Source organism: Acomys russatus, chromosome 8 (assembly GCF_903995435.1).
Source record: "Acomys russatus chromosome 8, mAcoRus1.1, whole genome shotgun sequence".
NCBI classification, from domain to species: Eukaryota; Metazoa; Chordata; class Mammalia; order Rodentia; family Muridae; genus Acomys; species Acomys russatus.
Window position 1 is genome coordinate 60,984,806 of NC_067144.1, and position 24,920 is coordinate 61,009,725.

A 24,920-nucleotide genomic window follows, 5' to 3' on the forward strand; every position below is an offset into this window, starting at 1 on the left:
TTTTTCCTTTGGGTGCTAGTGTAGCAATGCATTTTTATCTATATACAAATGTGTAAGCAGGAATAAATGTATGACAAATAGAAAAGGACCTTAAATATTTTAGACAAATTTTCTTTCTTTTTTAAAATATTTTATTAATTCGTTCATATTACATCTCAATGGCTATCCCATCCCATGTATCAAAGGAATGGGAGGACAATTTTCATAGATAAAATTTTTTTAACTTTTTTCCCTTTTTAGTATCTTATTTGACATCTTTTCCATCTTGCTATTAACTGAAACCTCTGATACTGGCACTACACAATTGATTTTTTAACCGTAGTTCATGGCCTGTACTTACCACTTTTAAAGTTCAAGTTGTCATGTTTGACTCATCGCTTTAACCTACAGAGACCTTGTCAAATTCAATGTTTCAGTTCTCTTTCCAAGATTGATTTAATTCACAAATATCATAAAGCTGCCACCTATATTTTAATCTATGTCATAGATAAAGCTCTAGAAGTCACTTTGGAGAACAGAGACCTGATTAGAGGTTAAGCTGTGTCTATTGAGCAGAGTGTTGTAGATAGGGAAAAATAGTCAGTTCAGTGGTCTACTTGATCAATGTCACTGTACCATAAAGCAGGGTAAAGTTAGAGAAATTCCATTTGTCCACTGATGATAAACCTTTTTCTCTCCATGGAATAGCTTGCCAGTTGTGCACCTTACTATTTATTTAGAGAATTCATGAAGCAAACATATCATTAACTAGTAATAAAGACTTTTGAAGTGCTTATGATAATACTGTAAGAAAAACACAACTTATGCTGAACGTGATATTCTTAGAAATCAGTTTGACCAATTTCTAAACTCTAGTTAACCACTCACTCAACAAACATATGGAGAGATTCCCCTAGGTACAATATAATATACTTTTGGTTCTCAGGGATGAAAAAAAAATTGAATAAGAAAGGCACCCAGTCATTACCTTAGTTAGACATAAGAGTTACAAAAGAACATTAAATAAAAGACTTGGCAATATAAAATTGATTTCTGATTGGAGTTCCTGGGAAAAGCTTCAAATAGATGTCAGCTTTTGAACTAGGGTTGAATAAGAAAGAAGAAATAGGGCCAGTAAAAGGGAACAACTAAGCGGGTCAAGGTGACATTGACAACAAAAGCCCTGAGCTATGAAAGAGGGGAACTACTTTGAAATAAGGCCTTTAGGGAAAGACTGCAGAAATATGTTCTATGACCTGCTCAGTGCTTGGCAATCTGATTAAGGAAGTAACGAAGGATCACGTCGCAGATTTACTTCAAATATGTTTATAGTCTGTCCATGGTACTTAGAAGAAGATTGAAGATTGGAGATACTAATTTGTAATGGTGAATAACCCATTTATTTTGCAACAACTACAAGAGACGGAATTAAGCTCAACACATGGTGTGGCCAACTGCTCTCCTGAAGTTTCTCTAGGCATCTTTATTAAATGCAACACGTGGACACCGAGAGAGATGATAGATGATAGATAGATGGAGCATAGGTGGATAGATAGATTATAGATAGACGATAGACATATAGATGATAAGTAGATAGATAATAGATACAGGCAGATAACTACCTGCAGTTCCTCCCCAATGTATGAAAGATTTGTTGTATGATACTTAATTGACTCATGAGTCACACTTGGAGATGCCAATTAAAAAGAATATATGTGTATATATGACTTATGAGACTATCAAGATTTGCCTATCTACAAAAGAAATAATTCCCACTGATATCTTCATAGGGAATGAGCAGTTTAATGAAAAATATTAGAGATCAGGAATAGACACAATGATCTATTTATTTTTAGTTATTGGACTTAAAATATATGAACAAATAAAATTACAAATGACTATGTACTTTGTATAAAATTCTAAGACATCATGAAGATAAATAATCAAATTCTATTAATATATTGACATAATAATCATTTTGAATTTTGAAATTGCTGGAAACCAGGATAATATTGAAATTGAAGGCAGTTTACATGGACTTACATTGAAGTTCACAACTTTTTATTAATCTCATTTTAATTTTTATATAATTGTATTTTATGTGCATGGCTTGGCCTATATTTATTTCTGTGTGAAGGTATCAGATCCCTGGACCTGTAGTTAAAGACAGTTGTGACCTGCCAAGTCGATACTGGAAATGGAAACCATGTCTGCTGGTAATGCAGCCAGTGCTCTTATCTGCAGAGCCATCTCCCCAGCTCTATTTTAAAAAATAGTTTTCATACATGATCTGTGGGCATGCTTTATCATTTCTTTCCAGATCTTCCCTACTTCCCTACTTACCAAAGTTTATATTCTTTTCTCACTTTTTTAAAAAAGAAAAACCAAGAAACACATATGCCTATACATAAAAAACAAACAAACACATAATGGAAACCAAAAACATACTAGCAATAGACCAATAAGACTAAAAAAATAAAAAAAATTAAAAAAAAAACCAAATGGAAAAATAGACATAATGACTACAAAATTCTCATTGAGTTTATTTTGCGTTAAACAACTACCCCTGATCATGGGGTCAACACTAATGTATGAATAATATACCTTGTAAAACTCTTTTGGAGAAACTGATTTTTTTTTTTTGCCTTTGCCAGTGTATATCAATTTATTTAGTTAGGGATGAGATTACATATCTACTTCTACCTCTCCGTGTCAGCAACTCATCTTTCTTTTATCTTTGATTCATGATTCAACTGTCTCTGTGGGTTCATGTGTACAGCAATACTGTTGTGTCTGGAAGACACTTTTTCTGTAGTATTATTCATCACTTCTTGCTCTTACAATATTTCCACCTTTATAAATCCTTGAGCCATGAGGGTAAGGGTTTGATATATATTCTTCTCTTTTAAAACATACCTAAGAATTGAAACTATCTTGTGAGGGAACCTGCATCGCAAACATGTCCCTTAATAGTTCTTCACATGGAATAAAGTGCAAATCTGGTCCTTGAAGCTCCTTTATAACATTCCTAATCACAGGCATCAAAGCACTCCCCTTCTTTCAAAAGAAACTATCTGTTAATATTTTCTGTCTGACAGTTCAGTAACAGCATTAAATATTGAGAAGCACCCTTGTTCAAATCAGATCATTAGTCAATGAAAAAAATACATAAATCTGTGTATGTCTTACCAGAAATACAGGAGACTAAAAAACAACAAGAAGAAATCCATCAGCACAGTTTTTATATTGATGTAGCTGTTACCGCTTACTGTTACTGTATGTCTTCATGTTCCAATTATTTTGTCACAGCTTACTTACCACTTAGGACTGTAATCGGACAAGTACATTTCAATTGTTATTGACTGTAAATACGGTACACTGATTTCCAACCTTTACCAAAAAATTAGAGAAAATACAGCAGCCATAATCTAGCTTCCAGACACTAAAGCAGCTCCGCTGAGATCCGGAGTTTAAGTCTGCAACTAGGAACTGGAGATGAGGAAATGTTGCTACCCAACGCCACTCTACTGATTTTGCAGCCATGCCTCAGTCTGAGGGTAGACCCTGGATGGAGAATCTCAGTGATTCTGTCATGGCTGCAGATAATTTATTCCATGTGAGCCTCATAAAATACATGAGAATGGCACTCAATACTTCTGGCAACTAAAGTTGTGCGCACCCACTTTTCATCTGCAGTGCTAAAATAACTTGGAATTTTCATTCCACATGGTAAATAAAATAGGAAACTATGCTAAATCCTGAATTATAGGATCTAAGGTTATATTAAAGAAAGAGTTTAAAAACATCAGTTTCCTCTGATGTCACAATGCTACTCTACAGATTGTTAGAATCTAAAGATGGAAAAACTGGCTCATAGCCTTCGCCTTCAACTCCCAAAGTTTTTAGATATACAGCCCTCAGAACTTAATGCAGTAGCAGAGTTTAGGAATAACATATTCAAGATAATATGCTACCTCAGAATCATGTGAAGCCATGTTGCTGTAGCCATTATAGTTTTGCATTACAAATTGATGTCAGATAATACAAACTGTCCAGCTCTCTGGTGTACCCCAGCTTAAGAAAGGTCACATAGACCATCTATGAAAAAGCACAAGGCCACATCCAATTGAATGGTAGGAGACAGTGGACAGCTTTTTTCTATAGTAGAATTATACAGGAATGACTATTTTTATTTAACCAATTTTTTCTAACATAGTATTAGAAGTTCTAACTGAAAGAATCAATCCTGTGATAGAATGATAACTCACTTCCAAATTGTCTCTGTTTGCATAATTATATGTAAAACCCTAAATATCATCACACAAGCTTATAGAACAGAAGATTAAAATTGTTGGGGCCAATAAAATATTTTACAAATTATATTTGTGATAATACATGAATTTATGATTTTTGAAAGTTAATGCACTCTTTTGCATATATTTCTTGTCTCTTTCTATAAAATACATGTACATGCATACAGACATGCAATGCTCGGAGAGAGAGAGAAAGAGAAAGACAGAGAGTGAGAGAGAGAAAAAGAGAGAGAGAGAAGTTTCTTTGCAGTCACTTCAATAAAATATGAAAAATGCAGAAGCAAAGTATTTCCTCAATAAACAAATGTTTGATGATATGTCTGCTGTCATAATAGCAATTGATTCCTCTACTTTTTCTTTGAGATTGAATACCCATTTATGTCATTGTGCAAGCTTCCTAATTTAAGTGTGTTAAGTAATATTTTGTTGTTTATTAACTAACTCAAACATATTAATGATAATTTCACTTCATTTCTAATGCAGAAGCAAAATAATTGTTAGTAATAGCCATCCTCATTGCCCAGGCTGTTTCCTTTGTAGATGTGCCTTCTAGTCCCCATGGAGTGAAGATTATAGAGCTCTCACAGACCACAGCCAAGATCTCTTTCAATAAACCCGACTCCCATGGAGGTGTGCCTCTTCATCACTATCAAGTAGATGTCAAAGAAGTGGCATCGGAAACCTGGAAAATAGTACGCTCCCATGGAGTTCAAAGTGAGTAATTCATTTAAAGATATACTGAGTAGAAGCTTTGATATTTAACATACCTGTATGAGGAACTCCTTAGTTTTCTTCCTTGTTTCTCTTTTTCTTTTTCTTTGCAGTGGGGTTGGAAATCACAGGCATTTTTGTATTTTAATTTAGAATACCTTAAATATAGTGTTGAAACTTTTCTGGATTTTTTTTTCTGAAGTGGCCTTTTCATTTTAAAGTTTTGGGTATCAAACCCTCAATTGTCTATATGCCAGGCCAGCTACCTTTCATGATATTATGTTCACAGTTATTTAAGCCATCAACTTTCATAAGAATAGAATAGCTAAATTTATTATCTAAAATAATTTTCTACGAGAAAATTTACTCTATTCTCTTCATGAACACACAGTTGCTGACATGCTGTATATGAAAGGGAAATACTCTGAAATAAGCCTTTTTTCTATTTATTCACATTTTCATAAATAAGTCTGAATGAGATATTATAAAACAGCTAAATAACTTGATATGTATAAAACCATCTACACAAATTTGTAAACCTATCAAGTTTGTTTCTACCTTGTGGTTTAAAAGTGTGCATTAAAAATGTAAATTTCTATTTCAAGTTGTGCCATTAAAGTTATTTCTCATTGCTGCACAAGGCATAGTCAGAAATAATATGTGATTACATGTGAATCTGCAGGTTGAAATATGAACATGAAATAAAAGTAGGAAAGATTGGGAATGTCAATGCTGTCTAGTTTTCTCTCTCAACTCTCTGACTCTACATTGAGATTTTTGAAGTGTAATGACTGAAATACTCTGAGAAGACGAGAGAGACAAGATCACAGTGCAGAAAGAAGATGAAATGGTCCTTATGCCCTCTGTCAGAATATCTTCAATGTCTGTAATAATAACAAACAACGTATTTTACTGTAAAAATACAAAAAAGTTCAATGAACCAGCTATTGATTATTTACATCACGCTTTATATACTGTTACAAATAGAGAAGTTAATATTGATTCTTTATTTTTTGCAATTCAAATTATTTATTTTTTAAAATAGTTTTTAATGTTTACATATACATTTATATTATTAAACATATTTATAATAAGCTATATATAGCAAGAACAAACATGAAACAATCAGAAATTATTTTAATGTTACAGTTATAGTGTTTTGGCTATTTGAATTTGGAAACCTTGAAGAAAACATATTTCCTATCTTGGTGAGCCTAAAATTCTGAATGTAAATCATTATCATCATATCTCTTCTCTATCAACTTAAAACACCTGTCTAGACCTAAGAACATCTTAACCCCTAAACTAATAAGCTTAATTGTAAAACTAACTGATCTAGTCTTCAACCACACCAGATACTTAAGCAGAAATAAAATTAATTTTCTGAAAAACAGGAAATGCAGTTTAGCTGCTTGCAAAGTGAAAAAAAAAATGATAGAGACAGTTTTCTGCTTGAACAGTTACCCAAAACTATCTATAACATTGGAGCAAAACTGGGCCAGAGGGCTGATGATAGTATAGATTCTTTGATTTTTTGTTCAATATTAGCTTAATCAGGAAAATCAGGAACCTCAAAGTATTTTTCCCATTGGTGCCTGCTACAAATTCTATATTTGTGTTTCTATCTCTAATTGGAGGGAAAGTCAAGGTTTGATTGAAGCACAGATCACACCCATTTCAGCGTTGATTTCTTTTTACTGTCTTCATTTAAAGCTGATTAATAACACTTTTTAATCACTTGGAAAATGAGAACACTTATTTCATAAATGACAAAAATCTTCACCAAAATATTTTGTTTATTTATATATTTATTTTAGTATCTATTATCCAGGTGTCTTTACATAGATGGAGCTAGAGCATCTGGGTATCCTCTGAAAGCAGGCCATTAACTGATTATGAAAAATGCCCCGAGGATAGTTTAAAAATAGGTTGCCTATCCTTCCTCTGAGTGCCACCAGGTCTCCCAGAGGAAGGATAGTAGGCTACCAAGAAGAGACTTGATACCCTATGAGCATATACAGGGGGAGGAAGTTCCCCTTAGTCACAGTCATAGGGGAGGGGAGTAGGGGGAAAATGGGAGGGAGGGAAGAATGGGAGGATACAAGGGATGGGATAACTATTGAGATGTAACAAGAATTAATTGATAAAAAAAATTATTTTGAAAAAAATAGGTTGGCTTTGGCCAAATGTGTAGTGAGATTTCTTATAGAGTTTCTAAAAGGATAACCTGCACAGGGCTTTACCTTGTTAGTCCCCTCTCACTCAAATCCACCTTGCTATGAGAAGACCATGACTAGTTGTGCATCTTTGTGAGCCTGTGGCAACCTATAGACAGTAATGTTTTCTCCTCAACTAGGCAACCTAAGGCCTCTGTGCTGAAGTCTCCCTCCATGTCGACCGTTGTATCATCTTTGGTGTATGTTTACTCTAACTAAATTGCTTTAAATATGAACTAATTTTGTTCATTTTAAAATAGTGCTGGAATTTAAGTGTTTCTTAATGAGTGACTGGATCTATGATAAGCAAATTATCCTAGCATTTAGCTTCATTGTTACTCATCGAATCCATCTTCCTCTTATAATTATAGAAAAACTAAATGAGATTACCAGGTTTAGGCATAAATATAACAATATATATGTATGGACACAGACTTCATCATCTGCTCTTAATTTTAATTTTCCTTGAGCTTTCAAACTTTATTGTAAAGTATTGTGGTCTATGAAACAGTTTAATAAAAATACAAATGCATTGCAGTTTTCCTTGAAAGTTCCAGGTATTTCCATTTATCCTCAGTGTCAGTTTACTCAATTATTTATGAGTATTTAGCTTGTACACTGTTTCTTTTTCTTTTTTGTAAATCAAATATGATGCATATTAATCATATCTATGTCTAATTAATGACTTCAGTGTTAATAAATAAAACAGCCCTTGCTAGATATTACTGTTTTGTTGGTGTGAAACATAATTATATTTCCCTGCTATAAGCTTCCTGTCTTAAATAAGTCACGAATTACCAGCTGAATCAGCATACGATCATAGTTTTAGCCTACAGTAGATTTATAACCATGGCCTTCTTCCCAGTACCTATCTGGAAAAAGATCATACCAGCATTGAAGTAAGCATCAGTTGATTTTCAAAATATATTCAATTTCAAACAAATTGTGTATAAATATTGTAGCATTTTAAAACAAAGTATTTTGTGTTGCAAATGTTTCTAGATGTTTGGGTTGTGGTTTCCACAAGAAGCTTGGCTTGTTCCTTGGTGTCCACCTTGTCTGGCTCATGATTGGGTGGTCATGTTTATTGCTTCTCTATTCACAATAAATTGTAGATGAAACAACCCACATGCATGACAACCAATGAACATAAAATGGAAACATGACTCATGCACACTATAAAACACTGTTGACTGCAATGAAAATTGGAGTCATGAAAGTTGTAGGTAAGTGGGTGGAATTAGACAAGGAATGTTTTAAATAAACAAGTAAAATTTCAAAATAACGGTCTTCTGGAAACTTCTAGTTTCACTTCACATTTTTTAAAATAACTTCTGCTGTGGTGGAACTCCAGCTTTAGCAGTTTCTTGAGCAGATATGCATAGGAAGCAAGTTAGCTATGTGTAATATTAATGTGTAAAAAGTTGAATTATTTTCTTCACACTTATTTGATATGATAAGTGCAGATAACATCCCAGTATAAAGTCATTTTCCAGGTTCATGGTATTTTTCCAAATTATGTTATCCCTTTCTTAGTCACTGCATATTTATGCAATATTTGTTCTATAAGAAAAAGAAGCCAGTTTTAGATTCTGTATCTCCTGTGTTTGATATGTTGTAATAGACAAAAACTTGTCATGAATTAGAAGATAAATTGGGTCAGGCATAGTGGCAGGTACAGACATTAATGCATTAGGAACAGCTAATTTTATTTTGGATGGTTAATAATTGTCCAATTTAACAAGCAATATGGTCATGATCCTTAAATATAGGAAACATTTGCTGCACCTAAAGAAATATGTCAGCCTAATTCCCCCCTTTACTCCAAAGTATGTGGCAGAATTTATTTCTTTCAATTGGACTCTTGGAAGTAAAAAAAAAAAAACTTTCTAATTATACTTACCAAATATCATTAACCAGAAATATCTTATGTATACTTGGCTAGCAAGGACCTCAATAATTGCATTTGATGTTGCTGCATGTACTTCTAGGAATATTCTTATATACAGAAAGCAATGGGGTGATTGTCAGGGGAGGGGAAAAGAGATGGAATGGAAAGACTGGCCAGAGAATACCATTTCAGTTCAGCAAAACATGTGTGTTTTAAGATTCACTGATAGCATGTGTCAGTGATTAACAACCACATATTACCAATTAAATAATTATAGAATTAGTAGATGTAATATTATGTATTTGGTCAGCAGGAAGAAGGAAACTGTGGTAATGACGTATAATTTGTGATAAGTGTGGTGTTGATTTCATGGGTGCTGACTCCTCTTAAATCATATCAGCCACACAAAGAGTGATAGAAAATTTAGCATCTGATTTATTTGTGTTTCCTTTTATGTTGCCAATCATACCTTACAAATTTGAGTCACATTGTAATGATTTTTAGATGTAGTGATTGTGTAGGAACCCAATATTTATTTTCGCATTTAAATATTATTTTTCTAAATAATGATATGTTAAATTAAAAATTAATTAATGACTCTTGATATTTTATTTATATCTCTCTTATGCAATGTTTATTTCCTCAGAAAGACATTAGCAACAGTCAGAGACAGCCCCTACTCCCACTGTTAGGGGACCCAACACTGACCAAGGTTCACATCTGCTACATACATATAGGGAGCGTAGGTCCAGTCCATGCATGTTCTTTGGTGGGTGGTTCAGTCTCTGTGAGCCCCCATGGGATGACGTTATTTTACTCTGTAGGTGCTCTTGTAGTGTCCGTGACCCCTCCAGCCTCCTCAATCTTTCCAACCACTCTTACACAAATCTCTCTGAGCTCACCCTATTGTCTGGCTGTGGGTCTTTTTGGATCTGTTTTTAATCAACTATTGGATGAAGCCTCTCAGAAGTCAACTATTCTAGGCTCCTGTCTGCAAGTATAGAAGGTTATCATTAATACTGCTAAAGGATGGCTCTGGGTAGGACTCAAGTCGGGTCTTTTGTTCTCATTATTTATGGGTTGCTGGCATGCACCCCTAATTGCTAATACATTGCAAAGTATGATATACTGGTTCTTTGGTACAGATTGTGAACACTTAATTTGTTTGTTTTAAGTAACTGAGAAGCCCTTTTCTCTGTGGTATATGTGGCTATTCCATTGGAAGATCTATTGATGGCTGTCATCTCCCAGTAGCTGAAAGTTATAGTGGCATGTTTACCCAGCAGTGTTCCTTTTAATCCACTTGTTTAAAGTTTCTCAGATAGACCTGAATATCTTTTCTCAAAGGATACGATTTCACTTTTACATAAACAATTTAAAATAATCAGTGTTGAGAGTAATCTCTAAACCTATACAAATTTACTACTCATGATGGGCCTTAGTGCTTTAAAAATTCGTTATAAGAATATTTTCTGTGATTACACTATTTCTAACACAAATGTGCCTGCTGGAAAAAAGCAAGCCTTTCTAAGCATCTATATTTCATATGGTAAAGGAGAAATTGACTATAAAATTCTGCTGTCTGTGTTGAATGTAAGTATAATAAACTCATATGAATTGTAAGGGAAGAAGTGATAAGGAATTCACACTAATTCTCTACTTTCAGAGAAAGATATTTTATCTACATTGCATGGTGCAGAGGAATTTCTTCATTAATTCAAAACAAAAAATTTGGTACTGTTCTTATTGTACTTATGATTTTTGAAAAAGGATTAATTTCGTGTGAGATGGAGGAAGGTGTGTGTGTGTGTGTGTGTGTGTGTGTGTGTCTGTGTGTGTGTCTGTGTGTCTGTGTGCATGTGTTTGAGTTTGTGGACTGTATGTGTATTTTAAAATAATGAATTTAAAATACATTGGTAAACATATTCAGATACTACAAAGGTGAAAAAAAGTGAGATAATTTCATAAATAACTGTTAAAAATTATCTCATAAGGTTTTAGGTGAAGGCACAAACCTGTACTAATTCTGTATATAGCTTGGTCTCTTATATAGGATGAGATTGCCTATTGAATAACTTTCTGTATTTCAGTAAAATTCATGGTTTTCCAGAACTTATGTAATTTTTTAAATTAGAAGAATGCTTTGAAGAAATAATGCTCATCAGTGTAGAAATGGCATTTTTGATTAGTGAGAAAATTAGTGAGAATGTGGCGTGAATGCTGGGTAAAAATTTAGTCCATAAGAAATTGAGCAAGTTCCTAGCTCCCTGGACTGGAAAGGAAGAGCTCATCTCAACACTCCATTGTAGACTCTATGGACTCTTAAAAATTCTTTGGAAATATAGTTTAATGTACCATGGCAAAATTTAACGCCTGTGACTAATATCTGTGATTTGATCATCTCAGGTACCTTGCTAGTGCATCCTTGTTAGCATACACAAAGCTTGTTCATATTTCATATCATATATGTTAATACATACATAATAAAAATATTTCAGCTCTTAATTATGAATATTATTTATGACACTTCTAATAGTGACAATGCATACAGTGAACGTTCAAGGAGTGTAAAGTACTTCCACCATTATTTATGGATTATAGCAAAATTCCAAGGTCATATGCACTGTCGACACTCAGCGCTAGCCTTCTTTTCAGAGATTATGGCCTTCATACTTTTGCTTGACTCCCCCCTACACCGCACTTTACAAAACAAAGAATGCATAGCTTATGGAAGATCTATGAGAAATAATTAGAAATATTCTCTAAAATGTCAGGGTGAATCCATTCGAGGATTATCATTAGGTAGAGAGGAACCGAGTTTAGAAAAATGTGGTGTGTGAAGATACATCACACAGTGAGTGGCGTGTGAACAGAGGACTTTCACCCCTTTTCCTTCCTGTCTGGAGGCGCCTATTACATGTTTGGCCTCACTCTTACCATTGAGGGGTCCTTTATATTCATTTTTGAAAGCATGAGCTTATTTACTATCAATGTGGGTTCAAATAACACAAACCTTAAAGAATCATTCATACTAAGTAACTCAGTTTTCCACTGAATGCATATACAGCATGTATGAAAATCTTTATATGTATAGAGATATACTATGGAAATGAGTGATTTGTTTGCCTTAAAATATTAACTTCTATCTCATAATATTAACTATGTGACTCTTTGTACTATCCAACCCCGTCGTCTTATACCTCTGACTGAATTTACATTGTTCTTTCTCACATGTTTATTTTAAACCCACTTTTCAAATATACCTCTGTGTGAGCTATATTTCATTTAGGTTCTTTGAACCTTCCTATTTAATTCTACAGTAAAGTTTTTACACCCATATTTTCACAAATGTTCCTACTTTGGTCCGTGACTTCATAACCCCACTTCCTTTTTTTCTGAGAGTGTGAAATGTGGATTATAAAATTCTACATTATCTCAGATGAACAAATTGTTTACTTATGCACAGTTTATTTTCAAATAAAATTTTATTAGAAATTTACTATTTTAGGCACCTATTGAGTTATCACCATCTTTAAGACAAATAAAACTATGTTTTCTAAGTAATTTGATTGTTTTCTTCTTTGTTTGAGGTTTCCCTAAAGACAACACGTGAATGCTCTCAAGGTATTTTATGTAGTGTAGACATGAATAAATATTTTAAAATAGGTTAATGTTTCACTCCTCCTTAAAATTAGCCTTTAGTGTTCTTACCACTTTCTCCTACTTTTCAGACCAAGAGAGAATCTGTGTTCATTCCATGACAATCTGCTGCCACTGGTTTGTCTGGTTAAGAGAAAAAGGAAATCTTTTGAGTTAGCAAAGAAAATCTCCATGGTTTTTGATACATGGGTGTATCAATGGAATATTAAAATAGTATACAACAGTGATTGTATTTGCTCTTGTTAATTAAATTGGTATGTTCGCAAAGTTTTTCTACCCCCAAATTAATTATTATTCAAGACAGAAACAGAAATCATAGGATTTTGATGTGGACTAGGGCATGTGATCTCATCTTTGTCTGCTTCTTGTAAACCTTCTCTCCAGAGACATTCATTCTATATTTCATATTTTCATGTTCCTAAGTAAATATATGATTTCTCTTCTAATTCTAGAAACACTTTCTCTATTTCTCTCAATTTTGAGGACACTACTGAATGGTTACCTGTGTTAACCTTAAGATAAAGTTTAGTACTTCATAGCATGCAATTTTCCAATACTTATATGGTTCCTCTGTTTACAAATATGAACTGAACACCTCTTCACCAAGGACACACACCAACACTTAGATCTACACAGATATGCAATGGCCCGTCTATACAGGGCTTCATCCTTATATAAACTACTGAGAGTCTGTGAGCTTATTTTTTAAATAAAATTATAATATATTCACGTTACACTCTGATTGCTACCCCCTTGCTCTTATCTTCCTGTTCCCACCCTCCTTCCCCACCATATAGCCACAGCCTGTCACGTCACATCCTGATAGCCTGTATCCCCTTCCTATGAACTTATTTTGATTATGATTTGAGTTTAGAACAATGGGAATTACCTAAGTTTACATGAGCTATGACAGCTGCACTGATCTATGGAGTCTAGATGAAATTAGAGGTCAGATTGATTCTGGGTCCATTTAACAAAATAATAGTACACTTACCTACGGGGACTATGAACGGCCAACTATGAGTTCATGGCCTGATTTGCAGTACCAAAGAGTCTTCCTTCTATGCAGCAAGGCTTAAATTAAAAAGCAGTTGTTTTAACCTCATGTTATTCATATTCTCCAGTGATAATAATTAATATCACTTGAGTATTCATTTACAATATTAAAATGTATTATGAGATTAGAACATCACTGATGGTACCTATGTGTCCTACCAATACATTATATTAATTTATTTTATGGATTTTGTTATAAATATACATACAAACAGTATGTTTTTGTTTTGGTTAATCACTACGTTATTGAGTAAAGATAATATTTTATTGTACTAATGATCAGATCCGTGGGTATCTGCAATGTAAATTCAGTAAGAGTACACACAACACACAATTATTTACTCATATTAAATTACTTAAATATAATGTGTGTATTTTTGTGAACATTGGTATTTTATTTGTTTATCCTAACTCAGTATATCCAAACACAAGGTAAATTCCAAATCCAGACTTTGTTTTAATCTCTTTAAGATGTGATTTGCTTATCTGAGAACTAACTAACCCTTATGTGTAGATGCAGCTAATGTATGTGAATTCCTTCATTAAGTTCATTTATAATTGTGATTGAAGCAACATGCGTTTTAATGCTGGGCTGAAATCCATGATATCGAGAATGTTAGGCAAGCTCTATTTCTGTTTCCAAGAATAATAATTTTCAGCTCGTATTCAGAAAATGGTATTGTCCTTGAAAATATTGTGGATTATGATTTTTGTGACTCAGATATTTGAATTTGCAGTTAGATTTGCTCAGTCTAAGGATCTGCCCTTATGTTCTTTTAGATGCACACAGCATTAAAACAGCAAGGTTTTCTATAGAAAACACCTGCTCTTGGCTGTTCAGCAAGCATCAAGTATTCAAATTTCTTAATAAATAGAATATGAATAATGTAACAAACCAGGTTGTACTTGCCCTTGTAATTAAGCAGGTGGTTAGTTCCATTATTTGCATTTTCATAGGCTCGATACACATTTGCCTTTTCCAGATATAGGGGGAAATTATCACACATTTGCCTTTGGATACCAATTAGTATTAGTAATTTATTCTCCTTTTCATTTTATTAAGCCCAACTAAACACAAGTGATTTTCATGAGGGAAAATCTGGTGCTTTTTATATCTGCATCAGAAATTGGTACAACAAATTAGACTGCATGATTTCTTCCCGAAACTCCTCATAATCTTCCACTCAATCATTGTCTTTTTAAAACGAACTTGTTTGCCATTAGAGAGAAGAAAAACTATCTGACTACAGGAACACGACATCATCAAAATGTCCCATCTTAAAACTTTTGGAAACAGAATTATTTCATCACTTTTAATTTTCTATACCCATTGGAGTGTGATTTGTAGACCTTGATTCTCTGAACATGAAATACCAGGCTTTAGTTGTTCTATAAACTTCAGTAGCGTTGCAGGAGTTTTAGTAAGCCAAGTAATTTTAGTTTGCATAAGATGCTCATATGGAAATAACTGATGCATGTAGATGTTTAGCCATAAAATTTCTTTCCTCATGATTTATTATTTATTTTTTTTTAAAGATTTTATTTACTTATTATTATGTATATGGTGCTCTGCCTGCATGTACACCTGCAGGCCAGAAGAGGGCACCAGATCACATTACAGATGGGTGTGAGGCACCATGTGGTTGCTGGGAATTGAACTCATGACCTCTGGAAGAGCAGCTGGTGCCCTTAACCACTGAGCCATCGCTCCAGCCCCATGATTTATTATTTAAATGTAGTATTTACTGCTGTACATTAGCCATACATAATTAGGGTTTTATAAGGACATTTTCATAGAAGAATATTATGTACCTTGACATTATTCATTCTCTTGCCTTCCTTTTCTGTACTCTCCTCTCTTTTGCTATACTCATTCATTCCTCCCTGCATAATGATACCATTTTCACCATCACAGTGTGTGTGTGTGTGTGTGTGTGTGTGTGTGTGTCTGTGTCTGTGTATGTCTATGTGCTTATCTACGTATGTGTGTTTGCTCTCTGTGTGGGTCTATGTGTATTTGTGTTTCTCTGAGTATGTTTGTGTTTGTGTCTGTGTTTCTAGGCCTGTGTGTGAGTGTCTGTGTGCAAACAAACACAGATGTGATTGTGTAAGATGTACATAATATATACATATATGTCACAGAATATTGGGTGGCTTGATCTTCTGACGGTAACCCAGCTGTTCTGAGTGAAGGAATTCAATAGTGACAGTGTAAACACTGGTCCAGAAACATAAATTTAAGTGCCCCAAATTCTATGTTCTAATGTGGAAGCAATTTCACTGTTTTTTTTAATATATTTATACAGAATTAATAAATCATAAATCCGGGAGGGCATAAACTCAACATAAACACATTGTTGTGTTCACCAGAGATGAAGGTGCAATGAAATGGGGGAAACATTTTTTTAGATCTAACATGGTAGCTGATAACATCCTTAGATCTTAGGTTGATGGAAGCCAGTGGTCTGCAGAATTAATTGTTTATAAGTCATTTTTATTTATTATCATAAGACAGTACTTCAGATATTGAATGTAGTAAGAAATGTCTGTCCTGGAAGGCTAAAACTAGCCTACTTCCTTCCTCTCCACAATACAAAGATTCCAATCAGTCCATAATTCTCCAAAGATACAGACTCCTTCCAGGAGTTTCTAATTCACACTCAGACAGAGATCCGCTTAGAGGATCATCACAAACAGTACTCTTGGTATGTCTAGAAGACCGTTCCCCACTGTGGGAGGAGTTTAGATAGTTGGATTCACATACTACTGAGCACTCAATTACTTATCTCAGTACATTACCATGAAATTATGCATGGTCATTTCAATGAATTTTCTACTGTAGTCTTTAGCTTATTAAAGTTCTATAGTATATGCATTTCAGAATAATCTGACCTTGTCATTTCATTTTTCTTTCAATTTTACTTCTTTCCATTGTTGTGCTGTACTTGTTAAGTATTCAAATTTTGCACTTGTAGTGGTGGAGAAAGTGAACATCCTTGCATAGTCATAATTTATGTGGAAATGTTTTTTATTTCCTTCACAATTTCTATTATGTTGTCACTATACTTCTTCTATATGGCCTCTATTGTGTTAAGATATGTTTCCTCTTATTTCTAATTTCTTTTTCTGTTTTTGTGAAAAACGAATACTAGACATAGTAAAAGACCTTTTCTGTAAACTATTGATAAGATAATGTGATTTAGGCCATTGTGTATATATGCTGATTTAAGCTGTTGAATCATGTTTGCATCTCTACAATGGACCTTTCAGGGTCTTTTTTTTTTTTTTTTATGTTTTTATATCATGATTTTTTTATTAATTTATTCTTGTTACATCCCAATGTTTATCCCATCCCTTGTATTCTCCCATTCCTCCGTGCCCCCCCCCATCTCCCATTATTCCCCTCCCCTATGACTGTTCCTGAGGGAGATTACCTCCCCCTATATATTCTCATAGGGTATCAAGTCTCTTCTTGGCAACCTGCTGTCCTTCCTCTGAGTGCCACCAGGTCTCCCCTTCCAGGGAACATGGTCAAATGTGAGGCACCAGAGTATGTGAGAAAGTCATATCACACTCTCCACTCAACTGTGGAGAATATTCTGACCATTGGCTAGATCTAGGAAGGGGTTTAAAGTTTACCTCCTGTATTGTCCTTGGCTGGTGCCTTAGTTTGAGCGGGACCCCTGGGCCCAAATCTGCCTATCATATTGTTCTACTTGTAGGTTTCTAGGACCCTCTGTATCTTTTTATTTTGCAATTCTCCCGTACGTCTCTCATTTAAAGTCCCAATAGGATGCCCTCCCTCTGTCCCAGTTTCCTGGTAAGTGAAGGCTTTCGTGGGACATGCCCCTTGGGCTAGTATGCAGATATAAGTGAGCATATACCATTTGATTCTTTCTGCTTCTGGGTTAACTCACTCATTATGATCATTTCTAGCTCAATCCATTTATCCACAAATTTCGGGAATTTCTTGTTTTTAATAGCTGAGTAGTATTCCATAGTGTATATGTACCACAGTTTCTTTATCCACTCTTCTACTGAGGGACACTTAGGCTGTTTCCATGTTCTGGCTATTATGAATAAGGCTGCTATGAACATGGTTGAGCAAATTTTCTTGTTGTGTGCTGGAGCATCTTCTGGGTATATTCCAAGGAGTGGAATAGCTGGGTCTTGAGGAAGCCCTATTCCCATTTTTCTGAGATAGCACCAGATAGATTTCCAAAGTGGCTGTACTAGTTTGCATTCCCACCAGCAATGAAGGAGTGTTCCTCTCTCCCCACATCCTCGCCAGCATGTGGTGTCACTTGAATTTTTTGACCTTTCTTGATCTTTAGGCAGGGCCTTTTTGCTTTGTTAAGTTCAATTTACAAGTGTTCATTAACAATTTTGGGCTTTCTTTTTCTTTGCGACATTTTTGTGGTCTTGAAAGAAGGTTAATACTGGATATATAATATGAAACAGATTGGCGGTTTTCCTTTACTTTCTTTCACAGGCAAGTAATAGGAGCTTTACAGTTGCTGCTTCTTTAAAACTCTAGTGATTTTTAATTGTGACTATATCTAAGATTAGATATTAGACAATTGGTCGAAAATGTATGGCTCTGTTTATCTCATTGGTTGTTATAGATCTATTTAGTAGTTTCTAACTTGTTGGATTACATATGTAGTAGAATTTCTTGAAATTTTTCATGTTTTACAATGTATTCAAATATAATTTTTCCATGTATCATAATGATTTTCTGAATCTAATTGGTATCTGTTTTAATGTCTTTCTTTCATCTCTAATTTTACTGTTTGTTATTCTTTCTTTACATTATATTAAATAAAGATGTTTTGAATCAGATCTTACTATAGAAAGAAACATCTCTTTATCTCCACTGATTCCATGTTCCTTAACTGTTGTCCTTTTTTTTTTTTTTTCCTACTAATTGTGGCTTGGATTGTTACTGTTTTTTGATGCTGAATTTTTAAAACCTGAGTTATTCACTTTATTCTCCTTTTAATGTAGTCATTTATAACTATAAACATATATTGTAGGGCTGCTTTTATTTTATACCTGAGTATTGCTCTGTATAGTTTTAGTTAAATGTTGTTTTTAGAAATATAAAATTTGTTTTCATATTTTAATAACCCATTTGTGATTTACTAGCATATCTTTCTTACTAGTGTATGAACATAGGGATAAAAGTTCAGGGAGGTTTGATACTAAGTTAACTCAGCAAAATAACACTCATTGGTTCTCATTTGGTACCTAATAGTTCCTGCATCACACACTGTTGAAAAGATTTATAGTACAGGATATAGATTTATCTCTTTAGAGTGGATTATAAATCCAGTCATAAAGCAGTTAGTCACCTTCACTCTTGATAACTCTTCTCCCTTGAAACTTGCATAGTACTTTCTGGTGCTGTGGAAACTAGCTGGTAGGAAGGAATCAAACTGCTTTCTCTTTGAGTTCTTTGTGTTTTGTAACAAAAGTATGCAGGATCTGTAGCATTTGCGGTCTTACAATCTATTTTCACTGGGCAAGCAAAACGGCGCTCATGGATTATACTTTTACGAGGCTTTTTGAATCTCACTTTATCCCACGCCTGGCAGTGGGATTATGTTTAAGTAACTCTTGGCGTCTTACTGGTTCATTTTCTATCCATGTAGGTGTCTGCTTTCAAACATTTTTATTTTGTTTTTAAGCTTATAAAATATTAGGTTTCCATATACTCTAATTACCTTTAGTTTTGAATACCTTCTCTTCAGCTTTCCTGATACACCTTTCAGCCTTTCCTGATACACCCCTTCCTGATTAGAGTTTTCCTGTCTGCTATAGTACTATGTATAATGCATTCTAAATAGTTGAATCAATAATTATACTTTCTATAATAATTGATAGAGTAAATTATTAAGGCAGTAGTTGTCTTTAACCAGCTAGTCCCCCAATGACAGACACAGACAGACTATGATTTATTTTTAAGCTGCAAACATATGCTGGGCAAAAATCAGAGCTACTCTAATTCCAGTACTGTTAAACCCACATAAAAACCAAAAACTTGCCAATCTGATGACTCCTAGGTTGCTTCTACTCCATTAGTCTCATTCTCCAACCACGAGCTCTGCCATCCCACTTGGGTTCCCAACACCTCCCCAGGAAGTCCCGCCTTCAACTTCCTCTCCTTCTTACCAGCTGATTGACCCACAGGTCATTATTGACAACTGTTACATTTACCCAAGGCATTCCTCCACACTACCTTTTACCTTTCTTAAGGCTTCCCATCTGATCTCCCTTGAGTGACCTGTTTGTAGTTTTTAACTTAATTCACATTCAAAACTAAACCTCTTACTCTAAACTTTTGTAGTAAAGTTCAAGTGAGGGGGAATATGTAATATTTGAGTTTCTGAGCATAGAGTAAATAATTAGCTATACAATTCAAGTCTACCCATTTCCCACAACTTTCATAATCTCACTTTTAAAGCTTACTAAAATTCCATGGTGTACATATATCAAATATTATTATCCATTAATTCACTCACCGACATCTAAGCTGGTTCCATACCATGATTATTATGCAGATAACTGAAAAGAATACATAGCTATATCTCTGTTGTAGACTATATTCCTTTGTGTATATGAGAAGTAGTAATATAGCTGGGTTGCTTGGTAATTATGTCTTTAGCTTTTTGAAGAATCTCTAGAAGGATTTCTAAAATGGCTGAACAAGATTGCGTTGTCCAACCACATTGTCTAACGATGTGTTTAAAATAAAACTATTAAAAAGTGAAATATACGTAAGATGAATAATCATTCAAAAAAAATCATTTTCTTGCTACACATGGTAGAATACACTTTTAATCCTAGTACTTAGACACCAGAGACAAGTGGAGCATGAAGCCATCCTGGCCTGCATAGCCACTTTCTCCAGATTGCAAGGTCTACATAGTGAGACCAAGTCAACAATCAAACAAACAAGCATTTTTTGCTTATTTCTTTAGAAGATATCACTTTCTTCCCAGATCCATCCCTTAAACTAGACTTCACAGGTGAGACTAGTGCCAGTTGGGTTTCTTGTTTCCTAGTCTAAACCTGTTTGGCCAGTTTGGTTAGTACATAGGCTCATCTTAGAGCAGTTCTGGCGCATTGTAAAAATAAGTAAATAAGTAAGTAAATGAATAAATAAATAATAATCTATCATAAATAAATAATAAATAATCTATCATCAACATGGATCATATCTCTTTATAAGTTTTTTCAGGCCTTGGCATGAAGACTACTTATAAATACTTGCTTGTAGCCAAATACTATTTTCTGAATACACTCAATGAATACAGAATTCATTGTCTGAATGGCTGATAAAGTCTTACCCATACTAATGTTCACTTTGACAGTTAACGTTTGCCTTACCAGGGATGGATGTTGTATTTGAATCTTAGCTTTAGTGTCTATTTGCCATCCTCTAGTGAGTTTCACATCCTGTCAGATCTCATGAGTTATAATGGGGTTCAGCTGGTGTCTGAGCTTTGTGCTCATACTTGGTGAGGTATTAACTGTAAAGTTTTGTACTTGGTCGTACCTTACTTTCAGCCCTCTTTGACACAACAAATTGATGGAAAGGTGCCTTTTAAACCCTTTCCCTTCCTTGTCTTACAAGCATACTATACTTGAATGATGAAATTAACTTTTCATCCCATGATGATTTGGTAACTTTAGCCTGTTGATCAAGGTTTTGCCTTTTAAAAGCTACTGTTCTCAAGTACTATTCTGCTTGAAATTTAGAAACCATATTGATGTACTCCACATAATCTTGGACATTTTACCTTTAGTACTAACATGAATACTAAGCTATATTCCTTTCTATTTTACCAGGTCCATATGTTTTTTCAAAAATCTCACCATACCTGTCATGGAGTAGATCTGAGATACCAACGTCACAGTGACTATTCCTTGTTTCTATTATCAGTATTCTGCCATTTATTGGTTTTCTTCTCATTTTAAACACAAGTTTCTCCTACGTGGAAAGGAGAAGGATATAGCAAGCATAGAGGAAGATAAAAGAAGTTCAATTGAGAATTAAAAGAATCACTATGTACATTTATTAAATTGTAAAAAACGAAATTTAATCAATGACACATAAAAGAAAATCACTGGCTTCAATCCATTAAAAATGCATAAGAATTAATGAAGACTGCCAGCATAGATTATGTTGTTTAGTCTAATGAGTGCTCAGAAACTCACTTAAAGAAAATATTAAAAGAAAGGTATTTTATTATCTAATAACTTGAATGAAATATATTCTCTATGCACTGCTCTTCCAAAAATCAATTAAACTTTTAAAGTTAGGTAGTAAAATATTAAATATATTAGATGAAAAATTACTGTAGGTTGAATGTTTATTGCTCATAAACATTCTTCTGGAAATTAAATACTATCTGGATGCGGGTGTGTAGAAGTGAATCATTTGGACAATATGGGTATGACCTCCAGGAATAGCAATCAGACCTAGTATAAGAGGGTCACAAAGAGCTTTGCATTGTCCACTGTACCTTTGGAGGACCGTGGCATTCACTGTTTTGAGATTATACTCTCCGGGACAGGAGCAATATGCTTTTGTTATTTATAACTCAACATATTCACAGTGATACTATATTACAGTGCTGTGTTTGTTTGAGAAAGACCCATTCCTAAATATAAATCTAGATCTTACAGGTAAGTACTTGAAATATAAAAAAGCTACTGAATTAGTAAATCTAGAGAATCTGGAAAATGTTTTGAGTTGCAACCTAGAAAAATCTGTATTACATCCATGGAATATCCATTACAAAAATTCTGATGAATGCCTTGAAAATCTGAAAAGTGAGAAATATTCAAAAAGCCAAAATCTTAAAGAAGATATAAACAAATCTGAATATAATGTTGATATAAATGTGGAAAATAGAAGGCATTCTGGTGTTATCTTAGGCAGAAATGAAGGACACATAGTTGACAATGGAAAAAGACCACATGTTTTAATGATATGAAAGGAACTATATTTGACTCTGGAAGATTCAATGAACAGTATCAAGTTGGAGACTGATTTATGCTGCCTTTTTTACTTAAATGATTTTAAATGTAATCTGTAGGCAAAGAATAAATAGAGCTTGTGGACTTGAAAAGCCATCACCTTATTCATTTTATACATTTAATTGTGCATAAGATATGTGTACATGTGCATGTAGTATAGGCATTCATGGGTGTGCCCCTACCCCTGCACACAGAGCACAAAAAATACACAAAGAATAATTCATTGTTACGTCTCTTCTTATTTTTTGAGACAAGGTCTTTTAATGAATTTTAAGGTCACTACTTTAACTACTCTGTCTCAAAAATTAATAAGTGCATCTTTAAAAAAAGAGAAAAATAGAAGAAAGAAAGAAAGACAAAAGAAGAAAAACATATATTTGAATATCCAGAAGTAGAAAGTCATAGAGTGACTATTTTGGTCCCACCTAATTCTTATGCTGAAAAACAACCAGTAATATGATTGTATTTGATAGTGAGACCTTTGTAAGGTTGCAAGACTATATCGAGAGTTTGTGGAGAAACTTGAAAGCTTATTAGAAAGGACAAAGTCAGAAGATATCTATGAACCAGAAGGTAAGCCCTCCCATGAAAGTGGATATTCTTTTTTTATGCATAATTTTATTTAATTTGTATGTGTGCCTGTGTGTGTGTGTTTTCATACATGTGGAGGCCAGAGATGGACTTCCTCAACTGTCCTCATCCCTATTTTTTGAGACAAGTTTTCTCACTGACTTGAGAGATCACAGGTCAGCAATCACCAAGGATCCTCATGTCTCTCTCCCCAGTCCTATGATTACAGGTAGCTGTTACTACACACATCTATTTTACAAGAGTATTTTATATATGAATTCAAATCATCATGTTTATGAGCATGTTTATTGAGAGAGATAGTCTGTCTAGCGAAATTTCTGATATTCGGTGTACTTGGTTAATATGGAATGGCACATTGGGAAAAATTGTAGGGTTTTTAACTTCATTGGCAAGGGAATGGGCAATTGGTTTTTCTTTTTCTTAATCTCTGATCCAGAAATCATGAGTCCAAAAGCAAAATAGACTAATGAGATTGCAGCATATTAGAAAGCCACTGCTAAGCAAAGGGTGTTAAAAAAAAAAAAAAAAAAAAAAAAAAAAAAAAAAAAAAAACCCTATCTAATGGGAGGTGACTAGTAGTCAACTAATAGATGACTAATAGTGGTTGTCAACTTGACACATCTGGGAAGATGGAACCTCAATTGTAGAACTGCCTCCATTAGATTAGCCTGTAGGCATGTGTATGAGCTATTTTCTTGATGCTTATTGATATGGTGTCCTAGCCCATTTTGGAAAGTACCACCGTAAGACAGATGGGCCTATGATGAGCAAGAAAGGCAGCTACATGGGAGTTTGAGAGCAAGTGAGTAAGTGTTATTCCTCCAGTCTTTACATAAGTTCTGACCTTCAAGTGCCAGCAGAGAATTCCTTCATCATTTTCTGTCTGTGATGGAATGTTTTCTGAAAACAAAAACAAACAACCCCCCAAAAAACCAATAGCAAAAGGCTTTCTTCCTCCAAGTTGAATTTCCTAGGAGTGGTTAATCCTAGCAAAACAAGCAAACAAGAGCAGAGGTTGGTACCAGAAGAAACAGAGTATTGTGATGGCTCTGACTGTACTATTTTGATAAGAATTATGGAAGAATTTGGAGCGTAGGACTGAAAAATTACTAGGTGGTCAGAGTTTAATGGGAGGTCAGTGGGAGTATGGAGATTAAAAATGTTGAAGTCATTGCAAACAGTGGAGATTTGGCTTACCACTTTTCATAAGGAAACAAGGAATCTAGCAGGCCCAGTTGTGTCGTAACAACCTGTGGTCCTGGAATATCTGTTACAGTTAGCGGAGTGATAGCACTACTGAAGTAATATGTTCTGTATTCCTGGAAGAAGGGTGCTAAATCAACTGTGATTCATTAGCAGCCAGCATGGAATTCTGGGAGATACTTCCTCAGGATTCACACACAGGAGTTTTAGTCCATGGGTCTGATCTGAAATGGGTAAGAATACTCAGGGACA

The 24,920-nt window shown here is 34.3% G+C and overlaps 1 protein-coding gene across 2 annotated transcripts in view; it reads left to right on the forward strand.

The window, feature by feature from the left end:
- The window catches only part of Ncam2 (neural cell adhesion molecule 2), a 412,037-nt gene that overhangs the window by 325,186 nt on the left and 61,931 nt on the right, over positions 1-24,920 (forward strand). For both annotated transcript variants that reach the window (XM_051150158.1, XM_051150159.1), the window contains exon 12: positions 4,833-5,006. In XM_051150158.1, coding sequence (XP_051006115.1) covers positions 4,833-5,006 — 174 coding nt within the window. The remainder of the gene's footprint in view (positions 1-4,832; positions 5,007-24,920) is intronic.